Source organism: Vanellus vanellus (assembly GCF_965231255.1).
Source record: "Vanellus vanellus genome assembly, chromosome: 12".
NCBI classification, from domain to species: Eukaryota; Metazoa; Chordata; class Aves; order Charadriiformes; family Charadriidae; genus Vanellus; species Vanellus vanellus.
Window position 1 is genome coordinate 9,873,826 of NC_138917.1, and position 17,034 is coordinate 9,890,859.

The 17,034-nt window shown below is 36.5% G+C and overlaps 1 protein-coding gene across 1 annotated transcript in view; it reads left to right on the top strand.

The window, feature by feature from the left end:
- Window positions 1–17,034, top strand: part of BANP (BTG3 associated nuclear protein) — a 155,333-nt gene that overhangs the window by 75,946 nt on the left and 62,353 nt on the right. The window contains exons 9-11 of the mRNA XM_082489521.1: window positions 3,488–3,618; window positions 7,528–7,590; window positions 9,667–9,711. Of these exons, the coding sequence (XP_082345647.1) occupies window positions 3,488–3,618; window positions 7,528–7,590; window positions 9,667–9,711 (239 nt within the window). The remainder of the gene's footprint in view (window positions 1–3,487; window positions 3,619–7,527; window positions 7,591–9,666; window positions 9,712–17,034) is intronic.

Genomic DNA, 17,034 nt, shown 5'->3' on the forward strand with positions numbered 1-17,034 from the left:
AATATATATGTAAATACATATTTTTATCTACTGCAGCTTTTATTTCTTTGATACTCTTTTATTGCATGACTTTGTTAATTTAAAAAAATACTTGTTATAAATGCATCTCCATGTTTTCTCAGAAGTGCAGCAGGTGCAGTTTGCGTAATGGTAAGTGTAAGCTACAGGGAAAGTACTGCTAGAAGGTTATTAAATCTGTAAGTGAAACACATGTCTTGCCTTGCTTGTATCCCAAGTCCAGTTTTGCTGTTTGTGTATGTGTATTTACATTTACACTGTATATGTTTGAGCATATGACGTTATGTATGTATGCATATGTGTGTATACATGCACACATCTAAATGAAGGATTATGTATTTGGACACTGGGGCTTGACTGGAAGTTGAGTTGTAACTCAGCTCAGCTGTTGAATTACATAGTAGGGGACTGGGAAGAATGATGGAAAGAAAATCACAACAGAATGGACTAGTAGCCTATGAGAAGCAAGATGAATAACAGTGGGCTTTCTTAGCCATTTAGCATCCTAACAAAATGCTATTTCTTAAATTAAAAATACAGAAAATTAGTTGCATAAAATATTATTAGGACTGAAGAAATGACAAAGAGATAAAAAGTGAAATACAGAGAGGGCTAGGTAAGTGATCTTTCTGGACCATCTGTTACTTTCAGTTACCATCACAAAGCTGCTGGCAATGGAAAGCATGATCCAGTATCAGAATTTGAACAAATCACACTTTTATTTGGTTGATGTGCAGTTTCTCATACAAGGTACAGGACTTTTCTGCCAGTTTTGATTTGTTAATTCCATCTGGAAATCTGTACAGCAAACTTCCATTGTACAGCCGTGCAGGAAATGCTGGAATTGCACAGTAAGTGACAGGGCTATATTTAAGAATTTACAAATTTGCTGCAGTTACCGACTAGTAAAAGGTGAGGTGTAAAAGATGGAAGTCCAGTAGACAGCAAAACCATGTACGTGTTATGTTTTGCTCAGTTACTGCGTAAGTCTTCTGGTTCTAGTTACGTATTTGCAGACTCTTAACATAATTAGAGCTGTCTAGTTGAATGTTAAGCAACTAAGATTTGTAACTGAAATAAGTAAATACTAGCTTGGTGGTTTTGAGTTAGTTTCCAGTTCCCATGTTTAGACTTAAAGCTGAAAATTGTCTTCTTGCACAAACATTTGCAGACAGGATGAAAAACCACAAATGGATGATTTTGTTAAAGAAAATTTCCATTAAAATATTTCTATGAGTGGATAAAGCTCAGTCTTGCAAAATTAGCGTTCTCTTTTCAGTACAAATCTTCGAGTATTAAGTAGAGGTATTAAAATTTAATGAAACATGGCTTCCTGCTGTGTTGGTTCAAAAAAGCCAACCATCATTTAAAAAAATCAAAATATATCAGCCATCAGTCATGTCTGAGCAGGATGAGGCCTATCTAGTGCTTATTTAAGCAATACATAAAATCCTGTAAGGAAATGATCTACAATGGAAGTAGAGTGACACTGTTTCTTAAATATTTTCATTATCGTTTCCGGTACTTGGACAGCTTGAAAGCCCCATAGTGTTGAATGTTACTACATGTTGGATGCTAATGTTTTTTTACGTTACTTCATAGCGTAAAAGTGATTGTTAGAGCAATAAATAATTTTGAAAGATTGTAAAACACTTAATGTTTCAGAGATTTCATTCAATGTATTTTTGTGGCATAGCAAAAGAAAAATGTTAAAATGGTTTACAGTAATACTGTATGTAAAAAGTATTTCTTCAAATACATTAGTCTAGAAACCCTTTATGACAGTCCCATTCTCCAAGATGTCTCAAATTTAAAAAAAAAAAAAGAAAAAGGAACAAAACTAGGACTGGCGCTGAATATTAGTATGATATTGGGACATTTTAAGGTTTAAGGACCTGCTGGAGCATGTCCAGAGGAGAGCCACGAGGATGATCCGAGGGCTGGAGCACCTCTCTTATGAGGAGAGGCTGAAAGAGTTGGGGCTGTTCAGCCTGGAGAAGAGAAGGCTCTGGGGAGATCTTATTGCAGCCTTCCAGTACCTAAAGGGGGCCTAGAGGAGAGCTGGGGAAGGGCTTTTTACTGGGGCATGTAGCGATAGGACGAAGGGGAATGGCTTTAAACTGGAGGAGGGCAGGTTTAGATTAAACATTAGGAAGAAATTTTTCACTTTGAGAGTGTTAAGGCACTGGAACAGGTTGCCCGGAGAAGTTGTGAATGCCCCCATCCCTAGAGGTGTTTAAGGCCAGGTTAGATATGGCCTTGGGCAACCTGGTCTAGTGGGAGGTGTCCCTTCCTATGGCAGGGGGGTTGGAACTCTATGATCTTCAAGGTCCCTTCTAACCTAAACCACTCTATAATTTTCCTAGCAATGCATACTTGAACTTGTCACATGTGCTCCAAAAATGTCATTGATCGATAGCCCCAGTTTTTTTTTCCCATGATTCCTAAAAGGACATATGGTATCTAATGATACATTTACCTGCTAGTGGTGTCTTAATCTGTAGGAAGACCCGTACATAACATTAGTCTCTGGTCCATTGTATTCCACTTCACCCTTTCAGTACAGTATTATTGACATTATTAGTCTCTTGGTATCACTGACACCAAATGCCTAATAAAAGTCGTATTTAAAAAAAAAAAAGGTATTTGAGTACTTCTATGCTAAAAAAATATTTTTAGTTCTTTTTACTTGTCTTTTGCCTCTTATATTTATTAGAATCCTTTTCTTGCAGCTGGAAAACCTAGAAATGAATCTATGATATGTCTACTTCTAATGCAAGTTGTTATCCTCTTGAAGTCATGCGATGGTTTTCCTGGTGGCTGTCAGTTTTACCCAAAGATAACACCCAGGTGTCTTCCTTTCTGTAAGGGCTTGTTCAGAAGGCCTTACTTTGCAGTGTGAGGTAGTGTTTAAATTCATCTAAGTCAAAAAATCAACCTGTCATTTTGAGGTTTAAAAAAAGTAATTCCAGGTTCATGTGTCTCAGCATGAATCATGGATGATGGATCTTGAAAAACAATTGAGAGATATCCTTTACTTAGGATAAGTACACTTCAATTTACAGGATAGGTTTTCAGATGTATCCGTGTGGTGGTGGTGGCAGTAATATTCTCAGCTACGCAGGTGCACAAAATAAGTGTTGAACTGCTTAGGAAATATATGTGGTTTTGCTGTGATATGACTTTTACAGTTGCAGAAGCTTTAATCTAGATTCAAAAGAGGCTTTTTAGACATATGCTTTCCCAAAGTCAAAATAGCCTTTGGAACTCCTTTGGAAGTTGTAGCAAATCTACAGGTGAGTAATGAACATACATAAGAATATTAATGTAGATATGATCTGCATCTACTTACTGACTGCATTTGTTTTCCACAGTTTTTGAGTGTGCATTGTTGTGTGGCCACTGGCATGAGATATGCACATTTAATAAAGCTGGATTTTTGTCTTTTTTTTTTTTTTTTTTTTTTCAGAGGGTTCGCAGAATTCAGTTTCAGCTTCTAATGAGATCCAGCAGAACCAGCCACAGGCACTACACTATGCACTAGCCAATGCTCAGCAGGTTCAGATCCACCAAATAGGAGAAGATGGACAAGTCCAAGTAGTATGTACTCAACTTTATCTAAATTTTTCCATTTAAACAATCTAGATTGTTGCAAACTTTCCTGCAGTTGAAATTTATTTTTTTTATTTTAAAGAGGTGACATTTCGTCACTTCTTAAGCATGATTTTCAGAAAATAAACATTGAAGGCTTATTAAAAAAAAATATAGTTATTTGACAAAAATCTTCATGCAGGATTTGCTCACACAATTGTTGCAAATAAATACACATTTGTTATTGTATATGGAATTGATTAGTCTCTACCTAGCAGGTTGCTTGTATTTGCCATAATAATAATAATAGCAGACCCACTAAGTGTATGATTTAGACTTCAGGGGTAGTTCTAGCTATGATTTTCTAAACAAGAATGCATTTATTTTTTTATTTTCGTTAAAAAAACCCTGTATTCTCAGGCATTTTTGAACATCTGTTAGCTGAATCTTTTACATGTGTACTCATTTAGATGCATGTATATAAGTAAAAGTTATAAATATTGACGTTTTTTAAGCCTGAGACTCCTACCATAACTCAGGCTATGATTATTTTTATATATGGTTTTAGTGTACTCTCAAAAAACTCACCTTGGCTTTAGTTCCTGTGTGCCACAGTTTGACTACAGGGATTGTTTTAAATTCAAATTTAAAAAAAAAAAAAAAGTAGAAGAAAATAATGAAATAATGGATTGTGTGGCATTTCTGACATGCGGCATTCAGAAATAGTGAATTATAAGTGCACACTGGTTCTTCTGTGGTAGAAACCTGGGAATTTAATGTGTGAAATCTGTCTGCCATTAGTTTTCAGAAACTTCAGGCTTTGCAGTTTACAGTGTTTATGTGCGTTCATATAACATAGAAAATCTTTCACTGATGGTATTAGTGTTTTGAAGATACCCAGAAGTCAGAGTATGGGCCAGCGCTCAACTGTGCCAGGCCGTGTCCAAGCACAGAACAGAAAGGAACGTGCACAGACATGTTCGTACTCGTTCTGCATCATGATCACATAAGCCCACTTTCCTTACAAACCAGGCTAAAGAAACAGGTGGAAATGGGCAAATTAACAAGAATTCTTGAGAAATATTAGTCAACAATATAAACTGCAGCGCCCAGTGGTCTGGTTGTTGCAAAGGTTTTAGTCGACGCCATTACAAAGAAGAGTCTGAAATAGGATAATGAAGCATCTTTGGTAGATATTACAGTATTCTCTCCCCAGGTAAGAGAGACAGTGCAGGAGAGAAGGAGCAAATGTCCCCAGTTGAATAATTTACGCATAAAGAATGAAAAGTTTCTATCAACACAGGGAATACTCAAGTCTGGTCATGTAGAGTTGCAAATAGCCAGCATGGAAATGGTGAAGTAGATCAGAAATATGATGAAGAAAAAAGGGCTATGAAGGACAGATTCTTTTGGAATGTTATTAAAGAAGACATGTCTGTAACACCTGCTGGAGGTTTACTGGAGTAGCAGTAGAAGAATCGGAGGAGAAAAGTGTCATGGAAATTGGGGGGAAAATTTCAAGCTGTGCGGCACAGTGTTGAAGGCAACTGACAAAGCTGTAAGCATTGAGTAAAAGTAGAATTTAAATATTAGCCAGAATATTTTTTAAGGAGGGCGTGGAAGTGGAATGGTGTTGCCAGGAACTCCAGACAGTGACTGTAAGAGTTGAGAGTTGTGGAGGGGAAATTGCAGTAGAGAGCACATTTTTCTAAAGCGAAAAAGGTTGCTTATAAAGTAAGAGAAAAGGAAGAGCTGGAGTGTGGGTATAAGGGATGCCAGGAACCGTTAGCGGTGGGATTTGCATGGGGTTGGAAAGTCCAGGCCACCCCTTTCGTTTTCCCGAAGGCCTTGCCCTTTCCTGTCAGTACCTGGACACTATATGACTTAAATGGAAGTTGAGGAGCTAATCCCGGAGAGAGATTGCTTAGTGGAACCAGATCCTAAATGCTTTGAGTTACTATTCTCAAACTTGGAAGAGGACTAAAGAGAAATTCAATAAATTAACTTGCAAACTTTTTTTTCCCTCCTGTTGGGAGCATCCTCGGTGAAATAATGCTCTTTCTGCAGGAATTGGGTGCAAAGTTTCCATTTCCACTTCACTTTTGCTGTAACTTTACAGTATTATTGGATGAATTTCTTTGTGTCTTGGTTTCGCTATACGTTTTAAAGAGCATATCTTCTTAACTGCTGTATAGATTTTTTTTTTTTGAGATTTAATTGATGACTGAAAAGTATTTTTCAAGTCCTGAAAGACAAGGTAGGAGGGAAAATTATATGAAATACATGGATATAATAAACAAAATGGGTATGTTTATAGATGTAAGTGATGAAAGTTTGCCTCATTAAAAGATCTGGACCTGTCAGCCATCCTTTAAATTGATTGTGGAATCTGGGGAAAAATCCACTGTGACCCACAAACACTATCTAAATGTCCTAATTTGTCTAATATGTAGAGGGGTCATAGGTTGAAACAGATGAAAATGGTATTGCTTTTTCAATTCTAGGAAATGATACATATAGATCAGGCTAAGAGTCATTAGCAAGGTAGTAGTTATTTATACTATATATGTTTAAAAGAAATCATATTGAATTGAATTTGTGAACAAACTAAAAGGGCCTGTCCTTGAAGGCCAGCTACATATCTGCAAAAGATGAGTGAGCAGTTCTTTTTTGGAAGGCTGCATGATACAAAGGTGAATAAACTCACCTTCTCCCCCCTCCCTTTAGTCAGAAAGGATTGCTTATATTTGAAAACACTATAAATGGATCTTTTAAATGTTCAGTGCTTTTTCCTGGGAGCCCTGAGAGCTTGATGTTAAGGAGGGAAAGTGATTCTAATCTCAACATGGACTGGGCTGTGTTCTAATTTTATATACAGTCCCTATTGTCAGAGTGATACTTTCAGTATGTTTTTTCTCCCTATAAATAGACGGTTTCCTTCCAAAGGAAATGAAACTGTTTGAAATAGAGGGATCTGTGTTTCTTTGAAAATCACATGCAATTGTTCTTGTGTTATAAAATAAGAAGAGCCTTTGACAGAATTCCAAATGATTATCTTTAATCTCTGTCTCATGCAGGCATATTAAAATGAACACAAAGCCTTATAAAGCCTGAAGTAGGTTATTTAGAATCCAATCTCCCTTCAGGTAAATCACAGTAGCAAAGACTTCGCTGGGCTAGTCAGGATGCACAAGGAATTCCGTCCACTCTATTATCCATGTTTTGATCAAATAGTAGGCTTGATACCATTCTGAAGTGGTGGATACGGTCAGCAATACAAAGTATTAACATTATTAAAACTGTTAGAGCATATTCTCCATTAACATAAACCGGTGTAACTGCATTCAGATTAATGACTTCATGCCAATTTATAGCAGCTTGAGAGATAGTCTTTAGCATGGTGCTGTACTTCATCATACCTGTGTGAATGTACAAAGATGTATGGATACTTAGAGATACTTTTTAAAAGCTCACTCTTGAAGAGTAGTTAGTCTTTGGCATATCTGTTTGAAGAACTGAGTTTCCAAGGTCTTTAAATGGGATTCGTGTTTCAGGCACAGTGCTAATCTATCAAAGCAAGTTAGTCCCATGCTTTGTGTATCAGTCAAAAATGCAGATACTTTGTCTATAGAGAAATGCACTACATAAATGTTATTTATTATTATGCCTGTTTTCTTTCCTCTTATGTGCAAATGAACCATTCTTTCTTCAAAGTCATTCTGTGTATACTTTGCATAAAAAGATGGGAAAATATGAATGCATTTTACTTTTTTTAAAGCTATCTTTAATGGTTTTCATTGAATAAGAATTTTGCTTCCATACGTTAAGCTGTATTGAATCCAAGGTAATAGCTTCTTCCTCTAGTTATGATTTTCTTCTGATGCTCCTTGGTGTTTTCTTTTGTTGCGGATCCCACAGGGCCATCTCCACATAGCCCAGGTTCCTCAAGGCGAGCAAGTCCAAATCACGCAGGACAGTGAGGTGAGCCAAAAGTTTGGGTGCCTGTGGAGCACAGGTTGGCCAGAACTTAGGGCCCCAATTCTAAAACCAGACCTCTGAGATCCGCTACAATACACTGCGGAGACAGCATGGATAGAAGTGAGAGCACGTGGTGCAGCCAGGATAAAGTGTGGTTTATGGCACTAAATGCAACATGTTGTTTTTGTCTCTGGGGGCTTTGGGGCATTTCTGTTTGTTTGGTTGGGGTTTTCTTTTTGTTCGATTGGTTGTTTTTTTTTCCTTGACCAACCAAGACAGCTCTGTGTGTGTGTTACACTGAGTGTTGTATATGGCTGATGGTCTTCACTGGAAATTTAGTACGTACAGGGTATCATAGGAAACTAGTTTAGGTTCTTGCACTGCCATTGAGAAATGAGATTATTTTAGTTAGGTTTGTGAACTAAATGTGTTCAGAATGCTCAGTGTCTTTAACTGTGGGAACTGTTGAACAGGCGTTGGAGAAAAGTTCAGACGCCATCTAGATATATTGCAGAATGAAGTGAACTTACCTTCATTACTGATCAAGTAATCTGGCACTGCAGTATTTGCACCTTATAATTTTTTCCCATAAAAATAGTACAGTAGAATGCAAATGGATGAATCCAGTTCTGAACCCTCTGATTTTGCTCCCTCCCTCCCCCGAGGCAAAACAGCTGTTAAAACCAGCTGAATATACCTGAATGAGAGTGCTCTTGTCAGTTATTTAAGAATAGTTAGATTTCTTGTGCACTTAGGTTTTTTACATGAAGAAGCAATAGCAAAAAAAGGTTAAGCATAAATGCAGACTACAATTTTAATCTGTGTGATTTCCCCATAGGGTTTTTTTTACTCAGTGTTAAGCATATCTGCTTGTGGGTTAGTTTAATTCAGTTCCAAAGTACCCTAAATCACATTTCATAAAACCACTTTTGGTGTGGAGGAATACTGTTAATAGAGGGAGAATAAATATTAATGTAAACACAATACAAATACTATAGTTAAAGGCAGTCTCCTTTGAAGAGCTTGTCAGACCTAGAGAGAAATAAGAAAGGATCAAAATGTTCTGGGTCTAAAGGAATGCATAGTGTGTTACAATAAAACTGAAGCAGTTTTTCGGTACAGTTCTGAGCCACAGAAAAAAATATGAGTCAGCAGATACTAGTTGTAATTGATCCTGAGGTTCAAGTACACACCAGTGTCCATTGGCTTCATCTGAAGTTCCCATATGTAAGACTTTGAAGGACTACATTTGTCCGTGACAGATGAAAACATCTGGTTTTAAATTTATTACAATGTACACAGCTTCAAATATGAAGAAGTGCTGCCAGTAAGAGAAAATGCAGAAAACATGCAAATCAAAGAATTGGTATTTTTTCCTCAAATAAATGTACTATTTCACTTCCAAGTCTCTGTGATTGGGAAGCTGTTCTTTCTTAATCTAAGTGTACTTTTGAAAAGACATATCTGAGCACATGGATAAAAACTTCATTTTGTAAAAATACTGCTAGTATTTTAGACTTTGTAGCTATAGTTTCCGTTAAGATATGAGAATTTTTTGTAATAGATATAATTCCTGTAATAGAACTATGTTGGTGTATGGTATCGAATTTTAATACAATTAAAAAATCTGTTAGCTCAGGCAGTAACTTTATAACAACAAATAGTAAATAGCGCTCCATACACGTAAAAGTGTTATACCGTTAATTCCAGTGTATTAGGGGTTTGACTCAAATTTACAGTTTTATATAAATACGGGAAAACAAAAATCTTACCTCAAAAGCCATACAAACAAACTTTGCATAAAGATACTGTACATTATACAGTAACTTTCAAAAAGCAAAACATGCTGGTACTGAAAATCCTCCTTGCTTTTTAGTCTGTTTATTCTCTGTGGTTAAAGTGCTGACCATTGAATTGTAGCTGGATTGCCAAAATAACCCTCAGCAGAATTTCGTAAATTAATAGATTTCCTTAATGTTGAAGTTGTTTAATAATGAGATGAGAAACAGGCCTTTTTCAGGACAGAACAACTTTTTAAATTCCGAAGTCGTGTTTATTGTCAGTGCTCTTATTTTACAGGGAAACCTGCAGATACATCAAGTTCACGTGGGTCAAGATGGGCAGGTAGGAACAGAACTGAGTTTTAAGCAGCATTTTACTTTGGTCTTTAAAACTAATGTTGCAGTTGGAATGATCTCACATTATTGGTGGCTATTTTAAAGAGCAAAATCTGTTCTGGTCTTTCTCTTTAAATAAACAACTTGCAAAATGATAAAACGTAAGCTAAGGATTTTGTCTGTAAACTCAAAGTATTTGACCAAGCTTATTTCATTACTCCTGCAAGATACTTTATCCCTGTGTTTTATACCTGCTTGTCTTTGGCCTCTTCACTCTTACCCTCACTAACTGGATTGATTATATTGTGTACAGTATGTTCTTTTCTCTGTTATCAGCTGTCACTGTGGCCAGATGTGGACTGCAGTCCATGCAAACCTAAGAACATTTATTGCTGAGGTTTAAGCAGCTATTTTTTCATTATATGGCTGTCTTGGGAGAAACAGATCTTTCACATCTGCTTTTGTTCTTTTTGATAAGATGGCTTTATTAGGTGCTTATGCATACATGAGGTAAGAAAAAGAAGCTTTTACTTTGAGTGATGAGTCAGTAAGTGATTAAATTAGCCGAATTTCCATGTCAGGTGTCAGCAAAATTGCTAATATTTGATTTCAGACGCACTTTACTAAATGTTGAGCTATATTAAAATACCCACAGCACAAAAATATTCCTGTAAGAAACATTCTAGCCAGGCCACTTTAATAAATGTATTATGATTTTTTTTTTTTCCTGTTGAATATTAATAAGTTGTGAGACATATGGCTAGAACTTGAATACTGCCCTGAATTGAAAAGGCTCATACCATGAAGGTTCTTGAACTCAAAGGCCTTGAGAAGCTACCAGTACTCTGAACTTTTGCTTCCCCCCACAAATACTGTATGTGGTCAATCTAATTTGTATTTAAAAAATAATAATAAAAAAGACATGTTAAGTATTCTTTACTGAGACTTTAATCAGAAGTACTTTTGCAGAAGTGAGACTAGGAAAGGTGATTTTTTTGGAGACGTGTTAGAATCTTTGTTTTAGTACTTACTGTTGTTTTTTCCTTCTTTGTGAAATACTGCTGTCCAAATTACATTTTCTTAAAAGACTAATATTGGGTGGTGTTAAGTTTCTCCAAGAGCGGCATGTAGATTTGGTTACATTTTTTTTAATTATAGCCTAGTAGCATTATTTTTCCCCTTGAAATGGCTATTCATAACAAGGATTCCACAAATTGAATCTCTCTTTCTTAAATAGAAACAAAGAATGTAGTTTAAAACATTGATGCAAGTTCGTGCTGTTTTTAAGGGAAATGCTTGGATTACCGTATTTTCCTGAAACTGCCTAAGTTAGGCAGGGAGAGGTGAGTCCTTTCATACAACAGTAGCATTCAGCCATGTCTCATGTTAAAATAGTCGTGGAGTAAAACACTGTAAACTGTAGAGGAGTAAAAAACTTCCAATCTCTAAATGCTCGTGAGTGGAGTGTTGCTGATCATCTGAGCAGCTGCATTAGTACCTGCAGAATAAGGCTACACTGGAAGAAAAGTGTTCCAAAAGTATGTGTTTGTAAACGTGTGTATAGGTGTGTCTGCGCATATATACGGATATGCGATGTATGTTTGAAGTGTGTGAGAGCATGCACAAGATAGGGAAGAGAAATAGGATTTAATCGATTCTTTTGTTGAAATCAACATCAGCTTATCTATATGAAGGCATCTGCACTATTACATAGCAGATCGTATTTGGGATAATCTTGGTTCTGTCTAAGAGGTTGTGTCTGTACATGTGTATGTAGGAAATCAGTTTAGCATCCAATTTTTGGTGTGTTTTTTTTTTTTTTTAACGAATCGTACTCTGGGCCCTGCTTCTAAAGTTTTGTTGAAAACAAATGGTGAATTGCTGGAATGCAGGTTTTTTTTTTTCTTCATGCACTCAGCTGCATTTTGGTGCAAAAGAGTAACTGCTGTCTCTTGAGAATCAACAGCCAGGTGCTGTCACACTTCAGCTGACATCTGTGCAAATTCACAGGAACCCTCAAACTCCTCCAAAAGTATTTGCTGCTTCACTGTTTTCCAGTGGATGAAAAAATAGGAGCAAGCAAATATTTAGGGGATTTTTATCTCCGTTCTGCATTAGGTATTGAAACCATCATCAGCAGTTGAAGCCACGTGGGCCTGTTTTGCACTGGGGTGGATGAGTAGCACTCACATGATTCCTTGCCACAGCTGTGTGTGATGCGAGGGGGTAGAGGGGAGGTCTGTGGCTCAACTGGCCTCTGCTCATCAGCTGATCTGTGTTAAGCGACCGTTCCTTGAGCTATTAGCTCATAAAACCTGCAAAGGAAAATAAGTTAAAACTAAACTGTGTTTGTGGTTTAAGAATGGAAGTTGAAACTAATACATTTTCCTTGGCACTTGTAGTGGGATAAGAGCGCAAGAACCTGTCATACGATATGGTTCAGTGGTAATGTAAGTAATAACAATTCAGTAGCTTGCAATTATCTGTACATGACCTGTGATCAAAGAGACTTCTGTAGTTTTCCCACCTGTCCGTCACTTTTCAGGAGAGTGGTTCGTTCTTCCATGTTTTGAACTTCCATGCACGCTGCCAAGGGCCAGTGAAGAAATTGATAACAAGGAAAGTGAATAATGCGGTACTTTCAAGACTTCAGTTATTGAATATTCTTAGCTGATTAATATATACTTACTTAATGGTACTAGATCTTAGCTTCACTACTGAATATTCCCTTTGAAAATTCATTTCGTGCTGCTGTTTTCCACATGTTATTGTACAGTTACCAGATGTTAGGTATTCTGGCTATTCAGATGAGGCTTAGTACTGGCACCTGATGCAGACTTTCCCTCAGAATCATAAGTAAAAGGTTTACAAGAAGCTGGGACTGCAAAGCATGGAGTTGTTAACTTCATATGAAATAAAGCAAAAAATGGCATAAATCTACTGTGAAATTTTATCAGTAAAATTTCCAAGGTGATAGATACGTTTTAAGCCTCATAATGCTGGTAATAAATACTAGCTTCTCTGAATAATGCTGCCAGTTGATGATTTTAACTCGTGTGTCCGTGTCGTGTCCCCCCACCCCCGAATTGTCTGTCCTGGTAGTTGCATTGAATTTAGATCTTGTTTTTCTGGCATCATTGTTCATGGAACTAAAGAAATCATGCCAAAAAGAACGCTTTCTACCTACACATGTGTTCTATTAGCTGAAAGTTTCATATTTCAGTGCACGTTTAATAAAAATACCAAACTGCAAAAATAATTAGACTTCATATTAACTAACACTTGAAGCTGTAGACCAGTGGGAATTTTTTTGGACTTCGCATTTTATACTTGTGAATTACCAGAAGTTTTCTAATTTGTCTCTTTCTTTTCTCTGATTCCCTGCCCTTCTTTCTTCCTAACACCATCCTTTTCTTCCTTTGAGCTTTAGTGTTCTGCATCCCAGGAGGCGTTCAATGTGTGTCCTGCACAAGACATGCTGACATAGTGCCACAGTGTTCAGAAATATACTTTGAGTATAAAGAGGTTGAACAGGACAATTTCAGTAGTTTGACGTTCCTTGATTCTGCATTTTAGACACTGCATTTTGTACATCCTCATAGCCAGAGTTTCTCCAATTTAGAAATTAATTAGCATGACGCTAAGGCAAATGGTCTTCGACTAATATCCTTATTTCTTAAATTAAAAAGTTAATTCGCTTTAAAATCTAAAATATGATCATATGTATTCCTGGAGAGCTGACAATTTGTTCTGCTGAATGAACAAAAACTTAATAAGAGTTAGCAGCATTTCTTTCACTTGGTATCAGTATCTGTAGGTAAGTTAGAAGAAGCAGGAGAATCCAGAACAAACAGCATGTATGATAGGTTTAGCAGGGAAAAGCTAGCCAGTGTAAATTGCTTTTGTAGTATTGGTCTTCTTACTGTGTGCATATGAAATAAACATGCAGAATTGCTTCTGCTACATTACAATTTTCAAAAAGAAACTTGAAGACTCATATAGTTGTAGACACAGTGTCTTCCAGAGAAGTTTGTAACCGAAGTGGTGTGGTGAGACTCATCCATAACTGTTGAGTTACATATACGTGGAGAGAGAGGGGATCACATTGATAATACGTTTTTTTTCTGCGGCTCAATGAGGTATTTGTATGGAGCAGTGATTGTTTTATCTTTTTCTGAACTTGTAATCTGACCTTGCTGCCATGGGCTTTGTGCCAGCCCTGTGGTCTCGGAGAGTTCAGATCTCTAGAAGAGATCAGGCTGTGGAGGTAGCTCACTCAGTAGGCTTTAGAAGAGCATCCTCATACGTGTAATGATCATATGAGAGTATACGAATCTGTGATCAGAAAAGATATTCCTGGAAAATTGCCGTAGTGATGGAGAAAATATGGCAGACTTCAGTGCTTGAAGTAGCAGCTAGCTGCTGTTGGGCCTGAAAGGTTAGAAAGTAGACGGGTATGAGAAATAGATCAGTGAGAGTTGGTCTTTAATGTCCTCAGGAGGAGTATGAATCTGATGTTTCGTTCAGGTCTGTTTTCAATACACATAGTACACCCTGTAATACAGCTCAGAAGGAGATATGACCTCATCACCTATGTTTGAAACATCTGTCCTGTTACTGTACTCTGCTGAAGTCTGAAGTGAAAGGCAGGCTGTTAAATCTTAGAGGAATGGAAGAGCGGGAGAAATAGTTCCAAACGTTCAGGGGAAAAAAAACCCTATTCTAGTAATTCCACGTAATATCCAGTGAATCTTACTTGTGACTGGATCAAACTAAAGTGAAAATAGGGTTGTTTGTGGAGAAGATTATTTACAAACATGTGGGACAGTCTTAAACCAACTCTTTTAACATATAGTTTTTCTGGTTGTGTTTCCCTTGATCATTATTGAGATCCTCTCACCTTGCTTTTAAAGTGAGGGCACCACATTTTTTTAAGATCCAATTTAATCCATAACTCAAGCATGGTTTTCAGTTATACAGGCAAAAATGGGTTGACATATTAGCTCAGATTCTGCTCACTTTTATGCATGTCGCGGAAGTTATTTTGTAACAGCTTTTTTCCCTGTTTTTCCATATTTTCTGAATATGTATTTTAATTGCCGTTACTAAGCCTTTGGAATAGATACTGCGGTTTCTATCAATATTAACAACTTCAATAATAATATATTATCCAAAACAGGGGAAAGAACCATCTTTTGGAGTTCTTAATTTTCATATAAAGCATCTAATTAAGAAGTTCTAGATTTAAAAATAATAACATTTTTTAGTCAAGTTCCTCCGTGAAGAATGAATACAACGTAGGAGTTCTTTTCCTGTCCCCAATTTTTAAGCAGTAGAGGGCAGTAGTATTAAGATGATTGTCAGTTATTTTCTCTGCAAAAGCTTGAAGAAATGAGGAGGAAATTTGAAGTACGAGAAATGTGCTGCTCCGACATCAGCCTTGTAAACTGTCGTACCGTGGGGACAGAGACACATTCACAGCGTGAGTCTTTCTGCATGCATTGCTGACATAGGGTCTGTGGGTGCACGCATGTGTGCTTGGGTGCAAGCGAGAGAAAGGAAGAAGACCTTAACTTCTGCGTCAGCTGCTGTAGGAGATTGAAAAGGCTTTTTCTTGTTTCAGCACATCTGCTTTGAATATATGCATGGAGAAACAAACAGGATTGTTAGAAGAAAAACAACAAAATTAAAAACCCAATATAGTTCAGCCGGAACTTAAAAACTGCTGCTATGGTTTTGGAAAAAAAAAAAAGATTATTTTTAGCTGATACTTCTTCAATAATAGGTTGGAGGTCTGCTCTATTTTTAGGAGTAAAAATGAAGAGAATAGTTTTGAAACAAAATGTGCGTTATGCAGATTTCACGTAGAAGCATATTGTATTCATGGATAAAGTAAGATTGCTTAAAATAGGTGTAAGGTGTAAGCATTTTAATTACTAGATTTTTCTTTTTTTTTTTTTTTGTTGCTTGATGGTAGTCCTTTGTGCACGTACACTCTTTAATTTAGCATTCCATAAAAGAGGTGTTCTCCACTTTGACTGTTCCTCAAAGTAGATCATCAAAAACGCTCACTATAGTTTTTAGTTCTGAAAACTTAGTTTGCTAGAGAAAGTAGTATTTTAGCAAATTAAAATTGAAATATTTAATTTTAAAGCAGTTAAGTATTAAAACTTTACAAAAAACTTACAATTGTGTATGATTTAAAAAAAAAAAAAGCTTGGGGAAAACCCCTTTCCTACTTAGGTTATCAGTAACATAGAAAATATCTCTAGAAGAATTAATATTATAAGAAAAACAGTAACATTTGTGGTTTTAAGTATGGGTAACTAAAAAAGTAGCTGTAATAAACTAAGTTAAGTGTAGTTTAATGACAGAATTTAAAATGTGTTTGTAGAAGGTTTGTACCTTCTTGTAATTGTAAAGCAGAGTAAGATGCTGTCCAGTAGGATAGCAACTGATCTCCAGCGACCCTTGTTGTCATTGTACCGTATAAGATTCCTGAAACAAATCTGTGCAAATTGTTTACTCCAGGTTATTATATTTGGTGATACAACAACAGAATTCTTCTGCCCCAATATGAAGAGATAAGTACTTGGGGAAAATACAGTCTTTCAGTGGCAGTCAACAAAACATAACAAAACAGGAAAAAAAAAAAAACAAAACACAGAAGGGGAACTGCTGCTACTTAAGAGCTATTGATGGGAAGATACATTCTCTGTAGTTACAGAATGCAAAACTAATTCTGGTATTTAATTGAAGATGCTATATATTTTTTACTATGTAACGTAATTTATCCACTTTCGGGGAAAATGATGAGTGATGTAGAAGCTCGTTGAAAGTCAGCAGGCCTTGCTCTATAAATGATTTAACATTTTTGAAAAACACCTGTGCTGCAAATCCAGGGATTCTGTATTGTTTCGTTAAGATGTAAATTCTAATCCAGTTATGGTGACAGGGCCGTATCTTTCCATGTCTGTGCCACTGAGCTGGGGGACCCTTCTGCCTTTCAGCTGTCTTGGAGAGGTTGAAAGTAAATGCACTTTTATAACAATGAGAGTGTGTACTGCTTCTTTGCATCGAATTGTACTTCTGTCCCTGTTAAATATGTAAAATTTCAGAAATGAGTTATTGGATGTCTAAGTTCAATAATCAGTACAGAAAGCTGTAGCGGATACTGAAAGCCACCGTGACTGGTAAATAGCTTCAATTTTTATTCTTATGGTTTTGAATTTCAAAATGTGTGAAGTATTTTTTTTGTTTTCTTTAAAAAATGGAAAACTTGAATATTTTGCTAGCACATTTTTTAATATTCTGTTACTTAACAAGTGAT